General features: G+C 42.3%; 1 protein-coding gene across 37 annotated transcripts in view; it reads right to left on the bottom strand.

Annotated features, from left to right (window-relative positions):
- The window catches only part of NRXN2 (neurexin 2), a 724,697-nt gene that overhangs the window by 47,920 nt on the left and 649,065 nt on the right, over positions 1 to 27,712 (bottom strand). For all 37 annotated transcript variants that reach the window (XM_069738695.1, XM_069738707.1, XM_069738688.1 and 34 more), the window contains one exon: positions 17,698 to 18,020. In XM_069738695.1, coding sequence (XP_069594796.1) covers positions 17,698 to 18,020 — 323 coding nt within the window. The remainder of the gene's footprint in view (positions 1 to 17,697; positions 18,021 to 27,712) is intronic.

The following is a 27,712-nucleotide window of genomic DNA, read 5'->3' on the forward strand; positions in this document are numbered from 1 at the left end:
TGCCTGGACATTTTTTTCAGCATTTTGTAAGCATTTTCACCACAAAAAAATTGTAAGTGTTTATTGATTGCTTAACGGATTTTTAAAAAAATGCCAGAAAAATGGCTACAAAAAAGATCCAGAGAAACACTGGAAAAAAGTTTAACCAAAAAGGCTGTCTGCAAAAAAAACCCTTGACAAAGCACTTTGGAAAATGACCAAAAAACAGTAACGAAAACGGTCAGGATAAGAAAATGCAGAGAAAAAGCTAGAAAGAAGGAGCATTTTCTAAAGCGTCTTACCCTTGAAAAATTGAATTTTTTTACCACAAGAAAAAAATGCAGTTTCAAACTTTTCATGACCTTGTAAACTTTAACTTCGTTACCGTGAACTACAGTTTTATGGTCTGATTTTGGTTCTTGGTGCTGTCCTTTTGGTGCTGACCCGGCATGTTCAACAGTTTCCATGAACTCGCACTGGCAAGCAGTTACTCTATGGAGGCAACCAAGGAGCCCCTACAGCAAAAATCAGACCCCTATATAGAGTGGGTGAAAGGGTGAACCCAAGGGAGCTCCTGGGACATGCGAAAATGAGTGGATAGTGTAACGTCTCCTTTGGATGACTGTTTTTGAATTGACGAACTCCTTACAATTAGGGCAAAGAGCTCATTCAATCTATCTATTATCTATCATCTATCTATTTATACATAGAATATAGCCCTTTTTACCTAAAGGAGCACTCCTCCTCACATCAAAAATTTTATCCTCTTAATATATTGCAATCATCACATTATATAGCACTGTGCACTTACAATTGCTCATTTTGCCTTACTACTTAGTTAATTCTTCTCTTTTCCATCAAGATTAAAAACTGACTAGCTGAATCCTTCTAAACTCTTTGTAGAAACAGGAAGTCTCTTTTCCCTGCATGAGTCATCACTGAAAAAGTCCTTGGCAGGGGGATGAGCGGAGCAGCTGGGACAGGAATTAAAGAGGGCGATGACTCATACAGGAATAAGAGACTTCCTGTTTCTACATAGAGAAGAGGAAAGAGAAGAATCATCTGGGTAGAAAGACAAAATGAGCAATTGTAAGTACACAGTGCTGTACAATATGATTTCAATAAATTAATAGGATAAAAAGTTGATAGGAGGAGGAGGAGTGCTTTTTTAAATAAATGTGTTAGGGTCTAAAAGTATTCTTTGTAATTGGGTTACATTAAACATGTTACACCTTGTTTTTTTTAATAAGCTCTTTGTTCCCCTTCACATTAAATGTGGTCAGTGGATTAACTTGAAGCTCCTGGGCCCCAGTGCAAAAGTTCCAACCGGGCCCCCAATTATTTTAAGTTTTTAATAGTAATGGTGTTTTCATGTAGGCTAAAGAGACTTTTGGACCCCCTAGGCTCAAGAGCTCAGGTGCAATTATAACCCCTGCACTTATTATGGTTACACCCCTGTTTGTGATCATAAATAAGCATGGTGGAGCTCAGAAAAAGACACATAAAGTTATAAATTCTCCTAATAGACGTCAGAACGAGCTCACTGACGGATTCTCAGTTAACCCATTCTGCAGCCAGTAACACCCGGGCTGTAGAAGGCAAACGGTACAAGATTTTTAATGTCACCCAAGAGCAAAAGTGATTTTTATCCCCAATTACATGCACTTAAGTATATATAAAATAAATTCTCCAAAGGTGGACACCCCCCATTTATAACAATTCACAACACCTGGTTATGGCTGCAGCTTAATAAATGACAGAATTGACAGAATTAAATAATGTAATTCAAGCGTCGGAGCTATTATTACCATTTTTCCAGCCTGACGGATGTAATTAATTAGGCTAATACATAACACAACTGGCATCTTAAGCAACGTTCACGTGGGCCGCAAGAGGCAATGCGAGTCCTGACACGATAATCCCGGCCCGACAGGAATACTTCATTGATATCTGACTCCGAAGATAAATCTGGCATCATTTGCAAGGGTTCGGAGATAAATATCAAAGGGTTAAAAAAAAAAAGGATTTCAACTGCATTGAGCTCGAGAAAAGGAGAGAAAAAAATAAATAAAAAAATAAATACATCTCGGTTCTCAGCGGCTTCTCCCAACCCGGGTAATTACTGCGCCATCACCATGGCAACCCCTAGACGGCTCTGTCAGCATTTTGTGCTGGGATTAGGATGTGACCTGAGGGGGGGAACAGATTCTGCATATCAAAAGAGCGGGAGCGGGAGGAGGGAGAGCAGGAGAACTTGTGTGGGGGTAGAACATCTTGTTAGAGGGGCTCTAACAGCGCAGGTATGGGAGCTTAAAAAAAATATAACCACAGAGATCACAAGTTAAGAGAATGGCGGTGTTACTGTGGGAAAACCCCACTGTCGTAAAATGAGGGAGATTATGTCTGTCTTACTCTAAAATTTACCAGATTACCCGGTAAGGACGTCTCCGTTATTTAGAAGGCTTTATGGCTTGACGTTACTCCTTCAATGTCAAATCAAGATCACGTGGCGGATAATAGAAAATCTGTCGAAATTGGATTTGGAAGTCCGTATCAGTGGTACTAGGTTACTGAGAATGGGTTTTATTTGACTGGATTTTGGGTCCAGGATTTAGGAGCGACCAAAAGAGCATGGGTGGGAAAGATCGCTCCCATACCCCGGCCTAATAACAGGCAGCTTAGCGTAGTAGAGTGTGTTGTGTTGGGACTGGAGAAAGACATAGCTGGTGGATACTTTGTAGAAGTTCCTATAATACCAGTTGTGCGAGACAGTTTTGATTTACTTTGCTTTACCCAGCGAAAGGACCGCTTTGGTTGTTCATGTGTTCTGAAGAAATAACGGTTTTGGTTACTCGTGTGCTGAAGTAAGGACTGTTTTGCTTATTTATGTGTGCTGAAGAAAGGACTTCTTAGGTTATGTATGTGTGCTGAAGAAAGGACTGCTTTGGTTATTCATGTGTGCTGAAGAAAGGACTGCTTTGCTTATTTATGCGTGCTGAAGAAAGGACTGCTTTGGTTATTCATGTATGCTGAAGAAAGGACTGATTTTATTTTATGGAGCTAAAAAGTTTCATGAAGGACAATAAGGTTTATTCTGTTTTGAGATGAAAACCTTGGGCCTGTGCATATCTCACCGAATACCATACATCCTAGATCATAATAGCCAGTGGAGTTAATAAATAAATAAAATGTTATACTCGCATCACCCTGCTCCTGTTGTGGTGCTGCAGCTCCATCCTTTGCTGGCGCGCTTACTCCCACAGTCTTCACTCTTTGGCACTCACTAATCATCAAGCAGCGTCATGACATCACTTGGTGCCTACTCATTACTGGATGAATTGAAGAGCGAAGACTGAGTTGGATTGCGGAAGCGAGCCAGCAGGACGGGTAAGGGGCAAAGTGAATGTAATGTTTATTTTTTGGTAACTTAAAAGAATTAAGCAAAATGATGACCAACAGAAGTCGAATTGCAGAAAAAAAATTAAGTTCTGGAAAACTTCAATTTAATGTGGAATTCTAAGAGCGCTTGATCTGCCTTGAATCGCTGTGGATCCTGCGGTTTTTTTAGGGTTGATAATATAATGCTCTAGTCTTTGATCATGTATGCTGAGGGATTTGAAACCTGCCATGGGATTAAGTCAAGAAAGGTATAGCCCAATTCTAAGGGAAAAAAAAACCATGCTGCACTGACCGGGTCTTCTATCACCATTACTTCAACGTCAAAGCTCTTGTGATTCCTCTGCTCACTTCCCAAGATTATGTATTTTGTAATAGCTCTGTGTGTTCTAACATCGGATCCCTGGTGTGCTTGCGTGTTGTCTTACTTCTCAGAGGGAAATGTCAGCATGTGCTCCGTCAAGGATTCATATAAAGGCATCTGAATGACATACTTGTTACACGGGGTTTATAGATGTTTATTTCTATTCTTGATGATTGGTCTGCCAACTCAATTTTTCTTCCATCATTCTGAAGTAAGGTAATACCCCCCGTGCTGTGTGCAGTAGAATAAAATTCCTTGATTCGAAATTTTGCTCAGGCCTCATTCAGATTTCAGTCTTTCGCGTACGTGTTCTGTCTGTGTTAGACCAGGCAACCATTACAGTCTCTGGGCATATTTACATGTCCAGTTTTTTTTTTTTTTTAACCTGGGCTGAATGCAAAAAGACTTTCATTTTGGTCTGATTTGTGGATCAAACTCCTCCAATTAAAAAAAAAAAGGATTTCACGCTGATGTCCTCTTTATTGCATCCTACTGCCATCTTTTTTTCACTGAAGGAGTCCACAGCACGTGGTTTGCAGGCCTATGCTGTGTGGCTCGTGGCTGTCGGCAATTTTGGTGGAGGTCTGCAGACTAGGGTCAGGCGGCCATAGATTCTCTTACAAAAGACATCAACAATCTGGAGCAAGTTCAGAGAAGAGCGACCAGAATGGTGACCGATCTGCGAACCATGTCCTGTGAGGAACGGATACAGGATTTAGGAATGTAGCTCCCGAAAGGACTGGTTGTTCTACGCCCTCCCCCCCAGGATAAGTGAAGAAGACAGGGGCATCCTTTTCCAGGTAGAACCTCCTGAGGGTCGACTTTCCTCTATTTCAGTCAAATTATACTTCATTACCTTTTTTTGCTTCCTTCTCTTCCAAACATAATAAACACACACTTTTTGTTTCACATATCCAGATCATGCTCCTTTAGAAGGTGCTTTCAGCTGCTGCCCAGCAAGGATCCATACTTTGTTTCCAAACAGTGTAACAGAATGTCCCCTGCCTGAATAGGGACTAGAGAAGATCATTTCCCCACTCTCATGGTTTGTTACTGCACTATGGATCTTAGCTGAACAGCAATTAAAAGCAGCTTCCAAAGGAGCAGCAAATAACCATGTAAAGTAGCATACCACAACGATATTTTGAAGACAAGGAAGCAATATAAGTATGTTCAATCTTCATCATTGCAGGAGTCCCTCTTGAAACCTCATTTTTACCACCTACTCTCCCTTTTCAGCCCTCGCCATTGTTATACAGCTGTGGCTGTATGTTGTGTAGCTACAGAATTGCATTTCCACCAAGTTCTTCTCTGGGGGACATCTTGAGAGGGTAAAAGGTGTATCGTTCCTCACAATATGCTACAGCAATTAATCTATTAAAATTATAATCGCAGATGCTTGGGCAGTTTATAAAATGGAGAGTGACATGGTGTCAAGTCAGTGTCTAAACTCTCTCCTACAACTTCTGCTGCAATCGCTAGACAGCGCTGTATTTGCACTGAAGATGGCAGCAGAGGATGCAGGCACTGTCTAGTTTACCATGAATGTGGCTGGGACTTGTAGTTCTGCCTAACCAGGGAATCTGTCTTACTGCAGAGTGCTGATGTAATCAGCTATTTGCGTTGATCCTTGAGTGGGCGCCACATGCTATTTAAACTCTCAGCAGCTAGTTGCAAGCTGCTAGTTATAAGTTGTTATTTACCCTGGCATGCTGATTTTGTAAGCCAGCTTTTTGGAACTCCTGGTTATTAGTTCCTGACCATGGGCTCATATATTTGTTTAAATCAACTGTCTCACGGTTCTGTTCTTGACCTTGCCTACTGGTTTTAACCCAGCCTGATTATTTCCTACCAGCTCGCACCATCAGCAACAACTCTGTGGTTGTAACCCAAGGGGCCCTCCGTAATTCCAGATACATGTATGAGGCTTAAAGGGTGAAGACCAGGGTTCTCTTAGGACCTGCTAAGTGGACTGGCGTGTGCAAAGCTTGTCCTTGAAAGCCCTATGAGGAGCTACAAGCCTTGCACATACAGCGCGTCATTACACCTGGGAGAGCAGCTATTGGTTGTAAATGGTTAATTAACAATGAGGAAATTAACCCTTTTCTTTCACAGACATTTTTTTTTCTTCCCCTTCTTGTAATAGTCATACCTTTTTATTTTTTCTTCCATCGACATACCAACAAGAGGGCTTGTTTTTTGTTTTTTTTTGCAGGACAAGTTGTATTTTTGTTTTGACACCATTCACTTTACCATACATTGTACTGGAAAAAGGAAATAAAATTCCAAATGCAGTGAAATGATGATAAATCAACAATATTACCATTTTTGGATGTTTTGATTTAATGACGTTCACTGCTCAGGAAAAATTACATGACAGTGTGATTTTCCCGTGCAGTAGAATTACGGCAATTTGAAACTGATATATGGTTTATGCTGTCATTTTCTGAGACCCGTAACTTTTTTATTTTTTTATTTTTCCATCGATTTAGCTGTGAGAGAGCTTTTCGCATGGACAGCAGACACTTTTATTGGTATCATTTTGGAATAAATATGCTGTTTTATTCCTTTTTTTATAGTCCGTTTTTGGTGGGAGTAGCTGCAATAAAAAAGGCAATTCTAGGTTTTTGATTCTTTTTGATTTATGGGTTAAATAATTTTATAATTTGATGCCAAATATGTTTATTATTGAGTTCTACATTTTTAAATGGGGAGAAAAACGAAGGGGGCGATTAGAATTTACTTTTTCTTGCTGTGTGACACAGTTGGCACCTGCTGTGTGCGAAGCAGGCTCAGCTCCTGAGCCCGCTTCATACTCCTGAACCCGATATGGCGGATGTTGGGAAAGGTTTAGCCTTGTGAAAGTTTCCATTTTTCAGCCATGTATCTTAGTGTATAGATTGTACTGTCTAGATTAATAATTGCACCGTCTGTATATAATAAACGCATGCTGTATATCACTGTCATTGGAAGGCGAGCGATGACGCCCTTATTGCAGCTTCTGAAGGGTTCAGGATCTGAGGTTAATGAAAAAACAATATTGTGAAGAAACGCATCTGTCTATGACATGCTCCTTCCTATAAATATCAAGTACAGAGCAGTATGATTGCAAAGAAATTTCCAGCGATTAAGTGAACACTTGAGATTTTAAGATGTTATTTGCTGGGACAAGCATGTTCCTTAGTAACAGGTCATCATTCTATTACTTGGTTTAATGGAAAGAAGAAGATGTATGAGGGTTTCATGACTGTAAGGACAAAACATTTCTAGAAGGAAAACCTCTGTAAAAGAATAGTAGGCAGGTCCCCGCTGGCCAAAGGCCGATTCGGAGTGAGGAGTTCAACATTGACTTGCTCATCCTTTACGGTTTTCTTTCTTTATGTACATGGCCGTATTTTTGATCCGAGTGCGATCCAACAAAACATCGCATCATAGTTGGACCATTGGGGCCGTGCACATATCCGATTATTTTTCTCCTACCATGACTGTCCAAGGAAAGAGTCACAGCAATGCCCAAGTTGGACCTGACTATGAGATCGCGCTCGGCTAACTCAATGAGTCCGTGGAAAATATGGGACTTGACTTGGACGACATCTGACTACAGTCCGATTTTCAGAGACTGACGGAATGGAAAAGATGGAGAAACTATTTTTTTTTTCTTCCATCTTTTCCTCTGAGAACATTGGATCACACTACGATCAAACTCTGATCAGAGTGTGACTAGCATAATTTACCCGGTGAGAGAAAATACTGTCGTGTGACCCCAGCCTTAAAGCGTCGCGATTATTTTGTACACAATGTGGGATATAAAGTATTAACAAGTTTATTACAAATTTACTGATCAGTGAAGCTCCATGATCAGCGGCTGCATCCACAGGTTTGGATCTCACACTAGTAATAGCTGCAGGTAACCAGAATTTATCATTTACTTTATTACTCTGCCCTTCCGCTCTGCTGAAAATCAAATATGCTATTAAGGGTGTTCAGTGCGCCGTTCCACCCCCAGATTTTGCATCCCCCTTTATTGATTGACAGCGCTGGCTTGCCCTCGGGCATGCATTGGCACGCAGCCCTCTCCTAATCCGTTCCTTTACACGTGCAGCGAGCGGCCGCAGCACAGAGGAAAGACGACTGAGAGCAAGAGCACGCTCCGGCACTCATGTATGAGCGCATGTCCAAGTTCTCTTTAGACAGCACTTGCTCCAGGCAAAACAGGGCTGACATTCACCATGGAGTGAGGCCGAGTCATGTCAAATCTGGAGGGGTGGGAAGATGCCCTTAGAAACCTGGCCAAAGATGCACCAAGCACCTTAATCAGTATAATAGATTAATGAAGATTTTCAGCAGAATGGAGAGACATATTAATAAACTTAAGAATTGATTTTTACGGGGGTTAAGCTTTCTACATGGCTCTGTGGTTAGTTTAAAATGCGTTTCGGGACTGACCGATTCCCATTAAAGGGTACCTGTCAGCAGTATTTTACAACCCCAAATTATTTATATGTGCATGTAGATCTTTGAAAGACAGAACAAAATCAGATCTCATAGGACAATTTACACCACTGAGGTAGGATAGACAAAGGGGGAAGAAAATGTGAATAAAAAATTAAACATTAATTTTTTAATTCACATTTCTGTCACCCTTTCCCTAGATCTTTTGAAGGACAAGTCCGGCAATACCTTCACGTGGCCTGTCCGCTCCTGTGCTACTGGTAAATCAGGGTTGTAATTGATATGTAAATGAGGCTGAAGGAATATGGTAGATCAGAAGCCTGTGTCACTCCAGCTCTAATCGCTGCTCAGCACTGCCTCCTGCTTAATTGATGGCTCCTTTGCCCGAAGTCACACAATATAGAGGTTGTCAGTCAGGCAGGAAAAGGTGGCGCCGAGCGGGGAATAGAGCTGGAGTGACGTTGGGTTCGGATCTACCATAGCCCTTCAGTCTCACTTGCACAACAATTCAGACTCTGATTTCTCAGTAATAGAGGAATGGACTGGTCATGAAAAAGTATTCCTGGACTTGTCTGTAAAAGAGCTACATGTACGTATAACTTGTTTGGGGGAGGTGAAATCCTGTTGACAGATTCCCTTTATACCTATATATAAAGAGAAGTAGGGTATTTGAGCTCTGTACCAGAAAGAAAGAACTTAATTTCACCTGTAAAAATATATAATATACCGTAAATATATTAAGTAATGTTTTCAAGATAGAGATGAGAGCCTATTGAGGGTATACAGGTTATAGGAATATTTGAAGGTGGTGGTGGCCCTGCGGGGAGCTGACGCGGCAGCGCTTATGGTTTCTGCAACCGTGCGCTGCACAGAATAGGCTTTGGCTGCTTAATACATCTGACAGACCATATAACGTTGATGTCTTCAGCCATTGTGGTTGTCGTCTTGTTTTCTAGTGGATCGTTGCCGTAATCTGCAGTCATTTCAAGTCTACAAATTACTGCTGTGATGTTATAAAATGTATTAACAATAAGCAAATGTGAGTACAAAGCAAAACAGCTGGAGATATAACTAAGGACAATTGGATGACACGATCGGAAAGGACAATATCTTCAATGTAAGATTTGTTTGTTACAGTTCACTGCGGGGTGCTCCGTGCCCGAGACTACTCCTTTCCTCCTTGGTGTCATAAGGGTAGTGACAACCTTTGTCTTCTGGCTTGTGGCCAGAACGAACATTTTTCAGCCCCATTCCGGGCTGTTTTTTGCTGGGTAAAATGTACTAAAATGTTAATTTTGGTCTGTAGGTGACAAGACTCATTAGAAACAAAAGTTTCTCTTTGAATTATATAAATGGCATAAAACTTTTCTGCTGTCGCTAAAAATGTTCCTGTGGGATCAAACAGAGGGATTGTAAAGAATCTGCACCAGCAGGAACCAGTTCACATTAGCAGGATGCCACAAACAGCAGAGTTACAGGGCAAACTCGGAGAATTTACTGTAGTTTTCGGACTATAAGACGTACTTTGGGGGGAAAATGGGGGTGCGTCTTATAGTCAGAATGTACTTACCAAGAGTGTGGTGGCAGCAGGAGTTGGGCGATTTTGCCAGCCCTGAGCTGGGAAGAGGGGGTGTTCGGTGGTCTGACGCTGCAGGGCAATGATATTACTCCCATCCCAGACTATTGTGGCAGTATTTGGCGGTGCTCAGTGGTGCAGGGGCTCCGCTGACATTTTGTGAAACCCCTGCATTTTCAGTGCTGCAATGCGGTGGCCTCTGCGAAAATGGCCGCCGGAGGCGGCGCATGCGCACATTGATATCTCAGCAATGAGATCTGATCCCGAGATCTAGGGAGACGAGATTTTGGTGCTGAGATCTCAATCTGCACGTATGCCACTTACAGCGGCCATTTTCCCGGAGACCACCGCATAGCAGCAATGGATGTGCGGGGGCTCTGGGCTTTCACAAAATGTTGGCGGAGTCCCCATACCACCGAGCACCGCCGAACCTGCCGCAGCAGTCTGGGTTGGGGGACCATATCACCACCGAACACCCCGTTACCCTGCTCCACCAGTGCTGCCTATCCCCCCTTCAATAAGCTGAATTCAGACTGTAAGATGGACCCCCATTTGAAGCATTCATTTTTTTTCCCTATTTTCCTTCTGAAAATTTGCGGTGCGTCTTATGGTCTGTTGCATCTTATAGTCCAAAACATATTTCACATTTTCCTAAAGGGAGTTTCCAATAATAAAAAGTTGCTACAATTAATTTTTAAGCAGTGCACTAAAATATTTCTGAAAAAAGTATTTGTTGTTTCAGGTGACTTTTCGGAATAAGCTGATGTGTGTGCACATTTTGCCATTATATGGCTTGTACGTTGCATTTTTTTCACCTTCTGCGAGTTCCATCTGTAGTGATCAGTTGTCTCTGAGCTAGTGAGTGGAGACTTGCTGCTTTTGACATCTCCGATACACAGCACACAAAGAAATGAGGATTACAAACAGAGTGATCTATTTCACGTGTTTCTATCTGTTAATGTTGATGATTATGGCTTACAGCCAATGAAAGCCCAAACATCATTATCTTAGGAAATTAGAATACTTTGTAACACCAGCTTTAAAAATGATTTTAAAGTTCAAAATGTTGGCCTACTGAAATGCACGTTCAGTAAATGCACTCAATATTTGGTCGGGGCTCCTTTTGCATCAATTACTGCATCAATGTGGCGTGGCATGGAGGTGATCAGCCTGTGGCACTGCTGAGGTGTTATGGAAGCCCAGGTTGCTTTGATAGCAGCCTTCAGCTCGTCTGCATTGTTGGGTCTGGTGTTTCATCTTCTTCTTGACAATACCCCACAGATTCTCTATGGGATTAAGGTCAGGCGAGTTTGCTGCCAATCAAGCACAGTGATACTGTTGTTTGTAACCCAGGTATTGGTACTTTTGGCAGTGAGGACAGGTGCCAAGTCCTGCTGGAAAATTAAATTTCCATCTCCAAAAAGCTTGTCGGCAGAGGGAAGCATGAAGTGCTCTACAATTTCTGGGTAGACGGCTGCGCTGACTTTAGTCTTGATAAAACACAGTGGACCTACACCAGCAGATGACATGGCTCCCCAAACCATCACTGATTGTGGAAACTTCACACTAGACCTCAAGCAGCTTGGATTGTGGCCTCTCCACTCTTCCTCCAGACTCTGGGACCTTGATTTACAAATAAATTGCAAAATATACTTTCATCTGAGAATATCACCTTGGACCACTAAGCAACAGTCCAGTTCTTTTTCTCCTTGGCCCAGGTAAGACGCTTCTGGCGTTGTCTATTGGTCATGAGTGGCTGACACAAGGAATGTGACACTTGTAGCCCATGTCCTGGATACGTCTGTCTGTGGCGGCTCTTGAAGCTGTGACTCCAGCAGCAGTCTATTCCTTGTGAATCTCTCCCAACATTTTGAATGGCCTTTTCTTAACAATCCTTTCAAGGCTGCGGTTATCCCGGTTGTTTTTGCACCTTTTTCTACCCCACTTTTTCCTTCCATTCAACTTTCCATTAATATGCTTGGATACAACACTCTGAACAGCCGGCTTCTAGCAATGACCTTTTGTGGCTTCCCCTCCTTGTGGAGTGTGTCAGTGACTGCCTTCCGGACATCTGTCAGGTCTGCAGTCTTCCCCATGATTGTGTAGCCTGCTGAAACAGACTAAGGGACCTTTGTAAATACTTAGGAAGCCTTTGCAGGTGTTTTTGTTAATTATTCTAATTTACTGAGATAATGACTTTTGGATTTTCATTGGCTGTAAGCCATAATCATCAACATTAACAGAAATAAACACTTGAAATAGATCACTCTGTTGCTAATGACTCTATATAATATAGGAGTTTCACTTTTTGTATTGAAGAACTGAAATAAATTAACTTTTTATGATATTAATTTTGTGAGAAGCACCTGCGCCTACAAACTTCCGAGCCACCGTCCTGCCCATAGAATTTATCCCTGTCTCAGTCCTCTGCTTTCCTACAATGTTCAAGAAATGTACCAAATCGTTGTCTAGATTCCTACAAAACGGTTACTACAATATTCATGGATCTCAAGTACATGTAATTGAGAATAATTTATGTATTTACTACATATATGACTGAAATGGATCCAACATATAGTATCTCTTAGTCGTGTTCATTATTTTGTATCAGTGTTTATAAGCCAAATTTTAGGAGTGGAAAAAAAAACTGAATAAGACCCTACTGGAAAGATTTACATCTTTTCTATCTTTTGGATCTGCTCTGGGTTATGATTCACTTTATTTTTTAATGACTATTCTAGTCACATGTTGTTGAAGTGAGCACTTTGTCCCCCCCCCCAAAAAAAATGACGTAGATGCAGAAATGTTTAGTTTGTGCAAACAGAAAATTAGTAGAATGACGGCAACTTGCACTCGAATATACAATCATTTGTATTTTCAGTATTAGGTCAGTAAATTCATAAGTTGCCATTTTTAAAGTTTAGTGAAAGCAAAAAAAGATCTTAAATTGAAATGCTAAATAAATTTAGAAGTTACATTCATTTTTATTATGCAATGATAATTTTCATTTACCGTATTTTTCGGACTATAAGACGCACCGGACCATATGACGCACCCCAAATTTGGGGTGAAAATTGCAGAAAAAATATTTTTTATAAGATGGGGGTCCTTCTTATTGTCTGAATTTACAGTATCTTACCTGAGGGCTGGCGGTGGCAGAGCAGGGTCACAGGAGGCATGTTGCCAGCAGAGGTGTGGTGATGTGGTACGGCGTGCACCTGAGCAGGGTCCCTTCCTGCTTAGGTGGGCGATGCCACGGCTTGGTGTCCATGGGGGGATTGCAGCAGTGGTGTGGTGACGGCAGAGGTGCGGGGATAATGAGCGGTATGGCGTGAGCAGGCTCCCTTCCAGAGGTGAGGTGACGCAGCAGCTCAGTATCAATTCCAATGTGAGCAGCAGAGCCGGTTTAATTACCGGTTTATCGGTGGCGGCGGCCATCTTCCTGAGGCCGCGAGTGCGCAGATGGAGTGCTCTGCTTCCCGGGGCTTCAGGAAAATGACCGCGGGAGGCCACGCGTGAGCAGATGGATATCGCGGCCACCATTTTCCAGAAGCTGAGATCTAGATTGGCGAACTCGGCTTCAGGAAACTGGCCGCCACGATCTCCATCTGCGCACGCGCGGCCTCCCGCTGCCATTTTCCTGAAGCCCCGGGAAGCAGAGCACTCCATCTGCACACGTGCGGCCCCAGGCAGATGGCCGCCACCACCGATAATGCCATGATTCACCCGGCTCTGCTGCTTACCGGGCTGCTGCATCACCTCAGCTGTGGAAGGGACCCTGCTCACGCCATACCGCCTCCTCATCCCCGCACCTCTGCCGCCATCGCACCTCTGCCGCCGCCACACCACTGCCGGTAAGCCTGCATTACGACTATAAGACGCATCCCCCATTTCCCCCCCTTTTTTGGGGGGAAAAGTGCGTCTTATAGTCGGGAAAATACGGTACTTGCAAGATTGAAATACCCCGGGTTGCAGACAAAATAGTGCATTTTTTGCTTTACAATGCAAAGTGTACAGAATATAAGAATGTCCCGACTGTCATTGCATAGATCTCATTGGTAAGTCATCATCTCTAACTAGTGATGAGCGAATGTGCTGGGATAAGGTGTTATCCGAGTATGCTCCAGTGCTAACCAAGTGTCTTTGGCATTCTCGAAAAAATATGTTTGAGTCCCCGCACCTGCATTCCTCGCGGCTGTTCGACTGGCACAACACATGCAGGGATGTGTTGTTCGGCAATTCCTGCATGTGATGTGACTGTTGCAAGACCTGTTTGTTCGGCAATTCCTGCATGTGATGTGACTGTTGAACAGCCACGGGGACTCTAACAAATTTTTTCGAGCACTCGGATAACTCCTTATCCCAGCAGGTTCGCTCATCACTATCTCTAACCAATTTGTTTTCCATTTTACCATACGTGCAGAATTTCTTCATGTCGCAGTCGGCGGCACGCCGGATCTGTAGCACGCCCAGACTGTGATGTCAGAGTCTAAGACAAGTCTGCCAAGGATTACATGGCCACACCTAGCGCCACTGCTACTGGCTAGTGTCCACCCGCTCTTCAGCCTAGAGGAAGGTCCTCCGATCTTCAAGAAGGTTACCGTAACAGCAGGGTGGAGCGTCAATAAAATGATGTAGCGTCAATCAACAGCTGAGCAAATAGATTCGTATGGAATTAAATTCATATTCAATTTCTCCCCCAAAATTTCAAAACCTAAATTTTTTAGGATTCAATTTGAACAAATCCAACAAAATGTTATCCAGGACCAATAAAGGGTTAACGTGAAAATGAAAAAAAAAAAAGAAAACTGAAGCTCCCAAGTCCTCCGTGCCACGCCGGTTTCCCGTCACTCCAATCTGGTGCTGAAGCCAGGAATTGGCCTCAAGCGGTTACGTGGCTAAATGAGGTCAATCTAATGTCTGCGATTGGCCTCACATAGTTAAACGGAGGGGCAATGATGACCGTGATGTGTATTGCCTCCACATGACAGACTGAGGACAATCAATGGAGTGGAGAACAGAAGACCAGTGTGGAGCTGAGGTAGAGTAAGAACCGGTGAAGGAAAGTAAGTATGAGCTTTTTTTTTTTTAAAGGGGCTGTCCAGGACTCTAACACTGATGGACTCTCCTCGGGATAGGTCATCAATGTCTGATCAATGATGGTGCGACATCCGGCACCCTCGCCAATCAGCTGTTCCCAGTGTTGGGCGGAATTGCTCAAGTTACCAAGCTCCATCGACAAAATAGTGGCTGCGGCCAGAAACTGCACATCTATCCCCAACTGATTTGAATAGGAGGCGAATAGTGCTGTACCTGGCCCCGGCCACTATCCAGTTGATGAAGCTATGCTGTTCAGCTCCATAACTGAGCAATTCCGGGCACTGCCGACTCCGGAAAAAGCTGACCGGCGAGGAGGACGCCGCCAGGTGTCGTACCCCCACAGATAGGCCATCAATGTTAAAATCCTAGACAACCTCTTTGATTTTTTTAATTCCCCTGTTCACGACAATCGGGGGAATTTCGATTCCAACCAAATTCATTGGGACCAAATCGAATTTGGTAGAATTGAATTTCGGGAGATTTGCTCATTTCTAGTGCAGGGTCTACGTTTCTGCCACTAAAGGGCTTGAGAGAACTTGGATTTCCGAGGATCCAATCTGTCACATTTCTCCTTTAGTTCTGAATTGAGCTATTAGACAGAGAGGAGGAGTAAGGGAATGAGATATTTTCTATAAATATCTCCAGTTATCTAGACTACATCCAACCTGTGTCAAATTGCAGTCATACAGATGAGGAAAAATTGACTCCTCCAGCAATGGAAATTGAGTGCCGACATCCTGTGCTTTCAGGAAAGACTTTGACAGCTACTTATATTCTACTATCATAGCAACAGAAACTCTTCCCCCCCCCCCCCCATAAATATCTCCTGCACAGGAATCTACAACCACCAGGGGGAGCTAAAGAACTACCTGCATACTACTTATACATAGACCTGACATGCAAAATTATTTTATAAATCTTATTCCTGCCTTGATATTTTCTGGGTTTAAGTTACAGGCCACCTTTGGGGAAAAACATCAGCATCATTGTCACCAAGTTCTTCCTGTTTTCTGGGAGCCCATAGTTTTTCCATGGCTTTATAACGGCCAATCGAAATGCAGTTCCTTTTCTTACTTGCGCTAATAACAAAATTATTGTGGATTGTGATTGGCAGCCGCGACACATAATTTGTAACTTTTTTTTTTTTTAGAGGCAATTTGTCATTTTAACCTCTACTAACAAAAGAATTGAATATTTCAAAATATTTATTACTTGCTTCTCCTTTAATGTTCGTCGTGACTTTGTGTTATATATCCATCACACAGCAAAGGTGGAAAGCAGACAGGAAAATGAGCGAGTATTGAGAGTTCAATTCAGAATTGCAAATTATTCACCCCGTTTCCTTTTCTTATGACATTTCCTTTCTTATAAATAAATGTCCTAAATATGACAGCTCGCATACATAAAACCGTAGATTTTCCATATGTTTGCTCAATTTCTTTTAATTGATATTGATACAAATTGCATACCATTACCCAGGATAGTAAGCGCCATATGGCCACTCAATGCTTAGTTTGCTTCATTCGATGCATTTCAGTAACATATCTTCTGCTTTGTTAAATATATATGTATTTATATTTAATTATCTTTTTTATATGATTTTCAGTCACTTATGTCTTCACAGGGGTTTACCACTTTTAAATAGAAAATTTCTATAAATTCATCAGTACAGACACTTAAAAGAATTATCCAGGACTATATTATTTTCTTTTTTGCTGTGGACCTAAGAAGAACTAACAGGCAGATAGTTGTTAAGCTCCTGTTTGTTGTGCACTTATCTCTGGCGTTTCAGAGCAGTCAGCGATCGCTCCTGCTGACTATTTTTCGACTTCTGTTGACATCACGTCTACTGAGCAACTATGCTCTGTTGACTAGGTTTGACTGCTTATGTCATGCTGATTGATAGCTGGCTCCCTGCTGCTTAACTGCAGGGAGCCAGCAGGCAATCGCATGACGTAGTCAGTCACGCCCCGTCGGCAGAGCAGCACAGAAGAAGAAGAGCAGCTCTGCTATATTAAATGAGGCATGACTGCCCATGTCATGCTGATTGGCAGCTGTCTCCACTCTGCTTTACTGTAGGAAGCCAGCAGTCAATCAGCATGACATCAGCAGAGCAGCACGGAAGATGTGGAGCAGCTGAATTGCCAGCAGAAGTGGTTGGTGACTGATCTGAGCTAGCACCGGATAGAATAGACAGGTAGTCTACTGACTTGTTAACAACTACCTAACTATTATTTTTTAGGGCTCAAAGTAAAAGTAGAGGTGAGCAATTTGATATCCATTAATTCAGGGGTCCCCAACTCCAGTCCTCAAGGCCCACCAACATGTCATGTTTTCAGGATTTCCTTAGTCTTGCCCAGGTAATAATTGCATCACCTGTGCAATGCAAAGGAAATCCTGAAAACATGACCTGTTGGTGGGCCTTGAGGACTGGAGTTGGGGACCCCTGCATTAATTGACATTGACGTCCTTAATGGAAGCCGGTCATCTATGACTTGGCATCTTGAGTGCACTGCAATGTCATGATGCCAAGGGGTGCTCCAGATGTGAAGACCTACTGCCACGTAGGACCTAACTGGATGACAAACAAGGGCAGCATGAATCTAATTGCTCATCCCTACCCTAAGGTAACTTTGAAGATACATTAAAATAGAGAACCCTGTTAAGCACTGTATGGACGTTGTGTTGTACATATGAAAAAGTTGTAAACCAGGCTGGATTACAGTTGGCAAAGAAGGAAATTGCCAAATGGCATCTACCACCAGCCAGGAATCTCCACAATTCAGTTCCATGCCGATACACTCGTCTTTGCATGTCATCTTGCTCTTACCTGTGTGATGCTGTCTCTCATAGTTGGGGATCTCCCTTTTCTTGTGGTAGTGGTGGCCATGGTTGTGGTTGTCTCCATTATGGTGGTAGACATGTCAGCCAGTAGTGTGGTGGCTGTAGTCTCTGTGGTCATGACTGATGGAACTTCACCAACAAGCATTAGATTGCCTTCTGTCCTGACATTGGGGTCACTCTCTGCAGCGAGGGACAGCACTTTTAGGCCATTGTAATACAAGCCCGATATCTGACCCTGGAACGGACGTCCCTGGTCCTTTCCTCCAACCTTGATGACCGCCTGGCTGTTGAAGATGGTGAGCTGCCGACCTGGTTAGCGAGAAGGGAGGTTCATCAAGTTCTATTGCAACCGATAAGACATATTCAAAGGTTCTTCTCTATTGTATGGGCAATAAACATCTGTTAATTAGTAAATTACACGTCAACGGCACAATTATGGGAAAAAGAGGGTAAGTGTGTTCTGTTTGTGTTTTCTTTCTTTTTTTGTCTATTTTGAATGTATATGTTTCAGTAAGCAAATGTACCGTAAGTAGAAAATATCCAATAGCCAACATTTTGTGGTGTTCATTATGGAAACATCTACAGAGCATTCCAGAATAATAAAATATAAAATATGTCGGAGTTCCCGTGGCTGCATGTGCCACGGCTGTTTGACAGCAGCAACACATGCATGGAGTGGCTGTTTAACAGCCGTGAGACATGCAGCCGTGGGGACTCGGACATATTTTTCGAGCACGCCGAAGACACTCGGTTAGCACACGAGCATGGAGGGATAACACCTTATCCCAGTACATTCGCTCATCACTATTAAGAATGATTTGCCCAAACCACATTTCTTCATTGGCCAATATCTCTCGGTTCTAATTCCAATGATAATTGATCATCAATAACCAATAAATCTATCAATTATCTCCATCAATCAAATTACCATAAGGGATGACAAATCGATTCAGTACAAACTGAATATGTGCACAACTTTTTGGAAATTTGCTGGATCTTGCAAATGTGAAGAATTTTCAATTCAGTTGGCGCATATCGTCAAAAATGCCCTCCGCTATGTTACACATTGCAGAAGATTGCATTAGGCAGAGAAGGCTCATATGACCTCAGGCGTGACTGGACAGGCTTCCTCATAATACCTTTCAGCTATAACATCACACAGTATAGCACTGCCAAATACATAAATGCATAAAAGCCAGCATAAAAGCTGAAGCAAGAAATGCAGCAGCCATTTTGTACTGTATCTGTTTAGTGAGAGGATATAACCGCTCAATCACAAAGTAGAAATAGAAAGCCAGAAGAAAAAAAAAGAAAAAACTCTAAATATATTGTATAGATATTGTGTGTGACAAAACAGCAGTGAGGAACAATTACCATGCATTTCCCCATAGTCATATACTGCATGTGCAGGCCACTGACTTTACTCAGGCTTGGAAGAGGTTAAATACAGTCCTAGGAGACCTCAGGGTGCTTACATGACTTTTCACGATTATAGAAGTAGCTGTGATTAACGGTGAAATTATTCATTGCAAATCGAATTTTTGGGAAAAATTCACTTAATTTGGTGAATTTGATTTTTCAAAAATTTCGATCTTCTCGATTACTAATGCAAGAAACTTGTCTCTACGGAAATTTTGAGACTTTTGGGTACAAGTGGACATCTCTTAAAAATTACCAGATTTGGCATCCAAAATTATTTTTGCAGATGGAGGAGCGTTAACGGGAACGTAAGCTGTGGCGTGTTAGTTTATTGATAGGCAGGTCCCCGGTGGCTTCTCCCCGCCCGCTGTCCTGGATTGACAGGTCTCTGCCTACGTGCTCAGTGTCACAGTTTGTTGTTTAGCACTAGAAATTGTTGATTTTTACATAGGACTGCAAGTAAACCTATCAAAGCAAAACAGTATAATAATAAAAATATTTGTATTTAATAATGTCTGCTTGTATGATAATACGTATGACTGGACTTCTGCTGCACTCTTACCCACTGCACCGCTGTGCCCACCATCTGTGAGCTGGCAGGTGACTTATTAGAGGCATAGTGTTACAGCCTCACAAATGGGGTTAACCCTCGTAACCGGCCGGCCTCAGATTACTAAACTCTATGGTTCAAAGCTAAATTGGCCCAGAGCAGAGGGCAAAGGAGGGGCAACTCGCAAGCTGTGCTTTCCTATTCTTTCACTACACAGAAGGATTAAATGACACATTGAGCTCTGCTACATCTGTACGGCATTACAATGGCTGCGACGGTGAAACTTTATCCTTCACCTGCATGCCGGCTGTTGTTCTCCATGTGTTGTCATCACCTCGTCTAATGAACGTTCATCAACTGTAATTAATTACCTTTAATTTCTCAATTACGGTCATGAAATACTTTTTAAAGGGGTTGTCCAAGACTATTATATTGATTGATGAGCTGTCCTTAAGATAGGTCAATAGGTCACCTGGATCCCCCACTGATCAACAGTTTGCAGGTTTTGTACCTGCAATATGTAGACAGTCAGAACATCACAACTCGAGTACTGCAGCTCAGCTTCTTTTTACGCGAATAGGAGCCAAGCTGCAGTACCCGAGAATGGCCACCACAGAATGTATGGCACTGTTCTGGATCCATACCCTGATTACCTCCGGGGGCTTAAAGCTGATCAGTGGGGGATGCCAGGTGTCAGACCCTCATCAGTCTGATATTGATGAACTCACCTTAGGTCATCAATATCCTGGTCCTAGTTAACCCCCTTAAGATTTTAGGATAACTTAATTGGAATTATGGTGTTTTCAGAGTTTGATGTGGCCAAGATGAAGACATTCACCACATGATTATTTGTAGATAGGGCGTCCTTGGCACAGTGGACGACACGAGGACTGGAGCCATTAGTGCTGTATGCCAACATTTTGACGTTTAAATTATCAAATAAAAAAGTTCTTTCCTAGAAGAATACAAAATTCTTTGTTCTCATGAATGAAGAATTTTTTTTATTCTCGCCAATCTCGCCATTGTCTAGGATACCCGCCACTTCTACAGTTTATCAGCGGTGGCCGATGTCCTAGGCAAGCAATCCATTGCTTACAATCTCTTTAAAGGGGTTGTCCGCTATGAGGACAAACCCTTCCTGATCCAAATTTTTTGTCCCCCATAAAATAATTAAGCTTTTACTCCCCTCCCATGCTGGCGACGTTCCAGCGGTGTCGGCACTTGATCTTCCGGGGGGGTCGTGTGCGGCTGTTGGGACATATGATGCCGGCACCCGATCAGCGTTGGCGTTACTGACTCCGCCTTCAGCCAAATCGAATTGTCTAGGATACCCGCCACTTCTACAGTCTATCAGCGGTGGCCGATGTCCTAGGCAAGCAATCCATTGCTTACAATCTCTTTAAAGGGGTTGTCCGCTATGAGGACAAACCCTTCCTGATCCAAATTTTTTGTCCCCCATAAGATAATAAAGCTTATACTCCCCTCACATGCTGGCGACGTTCCAGCGGTGTCGGCACTCGATCTTCCGGGGGCGTCGTGTGCGGCTGTTGGGACATGTGATGCCGGCGCCCGATCAGCGTTGGCGTTACTAACTCCGCCTTCAGCCAAATCGACCATAAAGAGAGAATCTAGGCTGCAGCTGAACCCTGGCTTCCGCTTCATGCTACATTCGACAGGCAGCGTGGACAGTGACGCCAGAGCCGATTGGGCGCCGGGGTCAAGAGCAACAATAACAGCACAGGAGCCCCAGGGAGAACGAGTGCCAACACCGCGGGAACAGTGCCAGTACAGGAGGTCAATATAAGCTTTATTATTTTATGAGGACCAAGTAAGGGTTATGACAAGAAGTTGTGCAAGTAGTGGACAACTTCCTCTACATAGAGTGCTAGCTCTTTCTTGATCCACGGATCCAGCCTGCTTCAGTCCTCCTGAGCTAATTTGATGTTGGGTGTTGCAAAAAAAAAACTGCCTCTGCTTGCAACATCAGAGACTACACAGTTCAGGTCACAAGCGCAGCCATGCCACTGGTTCAAACTGTCAATCATTCAAGAGCAAGCAGCAAGTCCGGAGGTAGCGGAGCGGAGTGCTCCTAAAAATAAAAGATCATACGACCCCATTAAGAAACTACATACTGTAAGCCCTGAAAAATATTGTATTGTATATTTACTAACACTTGTCATTCATACACCACACATGACTCTTCTTGTACTATTATGTTACATGGTACTGTTGACGTGTGGTATCATCTATCTGGAACCAGTACTGGTTTATGTAAAATGATCCTAATATTCATTGGACAACATTACAAATGGGTCACCGGACCTTGGCGTCGCAGCTCATATATTGGAGAAGCACTGATCTGTGCAGTTCTTCTGGATGACGCTACCACCATTGCACACACTATACAGTGGGGCAAAAAAGTATTTGGTCAGTCAGCAATAGTGCAAGTTCCACCACTTAAAAAGATGAGAGGCGTCTGTAATTTACATCATAGGTAGACCTCAACTATGTGAGACAAACTGAGAAAAAAAAATCCAGAAAATCACATTGTCTGTTTTTTTTAACATTTTATTTGCATATTATGATGGAAAATAAGTATTTGGTCAGAAACAAAATTTCATCTCAATACTTTGTAATATATCCTTTGTTGGCAATGACAGAGGTCAAACGTTTTCTGTAAGTCTTCACAAGGTTGCCACACACTGTTGTTGGTATGTTGGCCCATTCCTCCATGCAGATCTCCTCTAGAGCAGTGATGTTTTTGGCTTTTCGCTTGGCAACACGGACTTTCAACTCCCTCCAAAGGTTTTCTATAGGGTTGAGATCTGGAGACTGGCTAGGCCACTCCAGGACCTTGAAATGCTTCTTACGAAGCCACTCCTTCGTTGCCCTGGCGGTGTGCTTTGGATCATTGTCACGTTGAAAGACCCAGCAACGTTTCATCTTCAATGCCCTTGCTGATGGAAGGAGGTTTGCACTCAAAATCTCACGATACATGGCCCCATTCATTCTTTCATGTACCCGGATCAGTCGTCCTGGCCCCTTTGCAGAGAAACAGCCCCAAAGCATGATGTTTCAACCACCATGCTTTACAGTAGGTATGGTGTTTGATGGATGCAACTCAGTATTCTTTTTCCTCCAAACACGACAAGTTGTGTTTCTACCAAACAGTTCCAGTTTGGTTTCATCAGACCATAGGACATTCTCCCAAAACTCCTCTGGATCATCCAAATGCTCTCTAGCAAACTTCAGACGGGCCCGGACATGTACTGGCTTAAGCAGTGGGACACGTCTGGCACTGCAGGATCTGAGTCCATGGTGGCGTAGTGTGTTACTTATGGTAGGCCTTGTTACATTGGTCCCAGCTCTCTGCAGTTCATTCACTAGGTCCCCCCGCGTGGTTCTGGGATTTTTGCTCACCGTTCTTGTGATCATTCTGACCCCACGCGGTGGGATTTTGCGTGGAGCCCCAGATCGAGGGAGATTATCAGTGGTCTTGTATGTCTTCCATTTTCTAATTATTGCTCCCACTGTTGATTTCTTCACTCCAAGCTGGTTGGCTATTGCAGATTCAGTCTTCCCAGCCTGGTGCAGGGCTACAATTTTGTTTCTGGTGTCCTTTGACAGCTCTTTGGTCTTCACCATAGTGGAGTTTGGAGTCAGACTGTTTGAGGGTGTGCACAGGTGTCTTTTTATACTGATAACAAGTTTAAACAGGTGCCATTACTACAGGTAATGAGTGGAGGAAAGAGGAGACTCTTAAAGAAGAATTTACAGGTCTGTGAGAGCCAGAAATCTTGATTGTTTGTTTCTGACCAAATACTTATTTTCCACCATAATATGCAAATAAAATGTTAAAAAAACAGACAATGTGATTTTCTGGATTTTTTTTTCTCAGTTTGTCTCCCATAGTTGAGGTCTACCTATGATGTAAATTACAGACGCCTCTCATCTTTTTAAGTGGTGGAACTTGCACTATTGCTGACTGACTAAATACTTTTTTGCCCCACTGTATGTCTTGGATAAATGTAACTCAGATGGGTCATATTCAGCACCCCAGCTGTTGCCATCACCATGGGAGATGTAGTTCATCAGCAGCTGGCAGATTGCTTCACACTGACTTAATGTAGCATTTGATGCAAATGAAATATGTTCTCATTCAAGTGGAATAATAATTCTCTGGACAATAACTGAGCAAATATTATCAGGACGCTTTAGCTGCTCGGTTAGAGTATGGAGCAGAATGCAGAGTCTTTTCACATTTGCTGGAAGATTTAATTCTAAATGATCTTTATATAACCTTAATATTAATATAAATTGCAATTTAGATTTATTTACTGCCTTGTCGCTAAACTTTGTTATTGCCTATGACAAAATTGTGCAACATTTGGAGGTGGTCTGCACTTATGATCAATCAGAAAATCTGCTGTATGTGTGTGTGTATATATATATATATATATATATATATTATTTTTATTATTATTATACATTTTTATAGCGCCATTTATTCCATGGCGCTTTACATGTGAATACGGGGCAAATATAGACAAATACATTAAACATGAGCAGATAACAAGTGTGTGTATATATATATATATATATATATATATATATATATATATATATATATACACTGCTCAAAAAAATAAAAGGGAACACAAACAGAATATTATTCCAAGTAAATCGAACTTCCGACATGCATGAGACTTAATGATGGCGGCAGTTTTACCAATATGGTGCTGCACGCATTAGTCATGTGCTGCTTAATTGTGCCATTTGCTGGGATATATATAAACTGGCAGGACATTACATCACAGCACAGCCCCTTGAGAAAGTAACAAGGCGAAACGCGCGTCGGGGCAGTGTGGGGAGTGCTTATCTTACACATCCTGGATAAATCTAACACTTTGCTTTGAATATTATTCATTTTGAACTATATACGGTAGCTCTTATTTATGGGTTTCTGTTTGAAATACTGAATGCATTCCCTTCCTTTTTTCTTGTCATTTGGGATTATTAAACCCCTATATAATTTATGATTTGGGATGTTTTAAGCTATGCATATTCATTTATTTAATATCATTATTCTTTATTCCATATACTGTTATTGTTTGTTCACCATACTATAGGGTTGTTGTGATAATGCTCATTTTATTAACATTGCTATCACACTATAGCCATAAAATATACCCTATATCTATTTTTTTTAAATATATGGGCCAATAACAATTCATTGTTTTTCATGGGTGATATTGTATATTAATAGCTCTCCCCTTTCTTGGTTTCTCTTACTACTGACCTCACCGATGCGTTATGTATTGTTTTTAATGTGTCTTAATAAAATATGAGATTTATTATATTCGGTGGTTTATGGTTACTCCAACCGCTCTTCTTTTTGCTTTAATTTACAGGAGTACTCCACCTCCTTATATTCCTCTTATTTTGGGGGGAACTGGATAATTTTTATGGTTTCTAGCCACGTTATTATAGGATGTACTATTTGAATATTTAGTTATGGATGTATATATGTGTGTGTATATTTCACAGAAAATTATTGTAATTAAACATGTTTTCTTGTACACATGTTTATTTCTTTTTGTGTGTGTTGGAACAACACAAAAAAAACACAGAGCAACAGAGAAAAAATGGCAAATTGAAGATAATTTCACACAAACCCCCTAAAATGGGCTATACAAAATTGTGGGTAAACAACTTTGTTTCAAGCATGAGATGCTCGTTCAACCTCACCTGTGGTAAGTAACAGGTGTGGACAATATGAAAATCACACCGGAAACCAGAGAAAGAGGGGAGAATTTGACTCAATTTTTGCATTGTGTGCGCCACACTAAGCACGGAGAACTGAACGAGAAGAACTCTGATAACATAAGAACCAAAATTGTTGAACAATATCAACAATCTCAAGGTTACAAGTCCATGTCCAGATATCTGGTTGTTCCTTTGTCCATGGTGCACAACATAATCAAGACGTTTACAACCCATGGCGGTGTAGCTAATCTCCCTGGATTTGGACAGAAAAATTGCTGAAAGGTTGCAACACAGGATAGTCTGGATGGTGGATAAGCAGGCCCAATCAAGGTCCTAAGAAATTCAAGCTAGCCTGCAGGCTTAAGGTGTCGACATTTGAATCAAATAAAATGCTATGGCAGGAGACCCAGGATGACCCCACTGCTGACACAGAGATATAAACAAGCTAGACTATAGTTTTCCAAAATGTATGTGAGTAAGCCAAAATTCTTCTGGGAAAGCGTCTTGTGGACAGATGAGACCAAGAGAGCTTTTTGGTAAAGCACATCATTGTACGGTTTACAGAAAATGGAATGAGGCCTACAAAGAATAGAACACTGAACCTGCAGCATATTTGACTGTAGGTACTAAGATGATTTGGGCTGTTTTGCTGCCTCTGGCACTGGGTGCCTTGACTGTGTGCAAGGTATCATGAAATCTGAAGATTACCAAAGGATTTTGGGTCACAATGTAGTGCCCAGTGGCAGAGAGCTGGATTTGCATCCTAAGTCATGGATCATCAGCAGGACAATGACCCCAAACATACCTGAAGAAGCACCCAGAAATGGATAAAAACAAAGCGCTGGAGAGTTCTGAAGTGGCAGTAATGAGTCCGGATCTCAATCCCATTGAACACCTGTGGACAGATCTTAAAATTGCTGTTCGGAGATGAAGCCCTTGAAATATGAGAGACCTGGAGCAGTTTGAAAACAAGAGTGGTCCAGAATTCAAGTTGAGAAGTGGAAGAAGCTTGTTGATGGTTATAGGAAACGATTGTAGTTATTTTTTCTAAAGGGTGTGCAACCAAATACTAAGTTGAGGGTGCTAACAATTTTGTGTTGTTCCAATACACACAAAGGAAATAAACATGTGTATAACAAAACATATGTAATTGCAATAATTGTCTGGAAGAAATACTTCATTTTCTGGAACAATTTCAAGGGTGCCTTTAACATTTAAGTGCCCCAACACTTTCGGCCATGACTGTAAATCACTCACATCATTATTGACACATGCCTTTAAAAAGTTAAACGGTATCAATCAGAAAAAGGATGGTAAGTCTATACATGACGCGGCAGGAAGGTTTGATCTGTCTCCCAGCACACGGTAGGATGGAGCAGATAGCAGGACAGAAACTGTTACGCGAGGACAGCCGGACAGAGCATCAACAATGCAGCAGGAAAGATATCAGCTCCTTTATGCTAGGAGAAACAGGAGTAGCCCTACCAGAGCCCTACTAAATGAGCTAAACTAAACTACCGGTGTACATGTTTCTGACCAAACTGTCAGGAACAGACTACTTTAGGGTAGCATGAAGATCCAACGACCTGTAGTAGAACCTGTGCTCATAGCCGGAGAACACCAGGATTGGTCATTCTACCATTGATACACTGCTGTCTTCACAGATGAAGATAGGTTCCCACTGCACATGTGATAGACATGAAAGAGTCTACCATGTTGAAAGTTATGCTGCCTGCAACACCGTCCAGCATGACCTGTTTGCCGTTGGGTCATTGGTGGTCTGAGTGGCATATCTTCAAGTGGTCACACAAACCTCCATGTGTTAGCCAATGGTACCCTGATGCTCATAGTATTGGGATGATACCCTCAGAGCCATTGCCAGACTTGATGCTGAAGCAGTGGGGCCAGGGTTCCTTCTGGTGCAGGACTATGCCTGGCCTGAGTGCGCAGGCATGGCCTGGATGATTAAGGTATCATTACCGTTGACTAGCCCTCACATTCCCCAGACCTGAATCCAATTGAGAAGCTGTAAGACATCGAGTACAAGTAGTCTCACAGTGTCAAGGAGTTCACTAGTGTTCGGAACCAGGTCTGGGAGGAGATACCCCAGGACACCATCTGCCGTCTTATCAGGAGTGTGCCCCAACATTGTCTGGAGAGCAAATAGGCACATGGGCCCCATACTCACTACTGAGTCACAATAAGAGTTGCTATGATAAAATTCACGCAAACAGGATCCATCTATGATTTCAATTCCCTACTATGA

Source organism: Ranitomeya imitator, chromosome 9 (genome assembly GCF_032444005.1).
Source record: "Ranitomeya imitator isolate aRanImi1 chromosome 9, aRanImi1.pri, whole genome shotgun sequence".
In the NCBI taxonomy this organism is placed as follows: domain Eukaryota; kingdom Metazoa; phylum Chordata; class Amphibia; order Anura; family Dendrobatidae; genus Ranitomeya; species Ranitomeya imitator.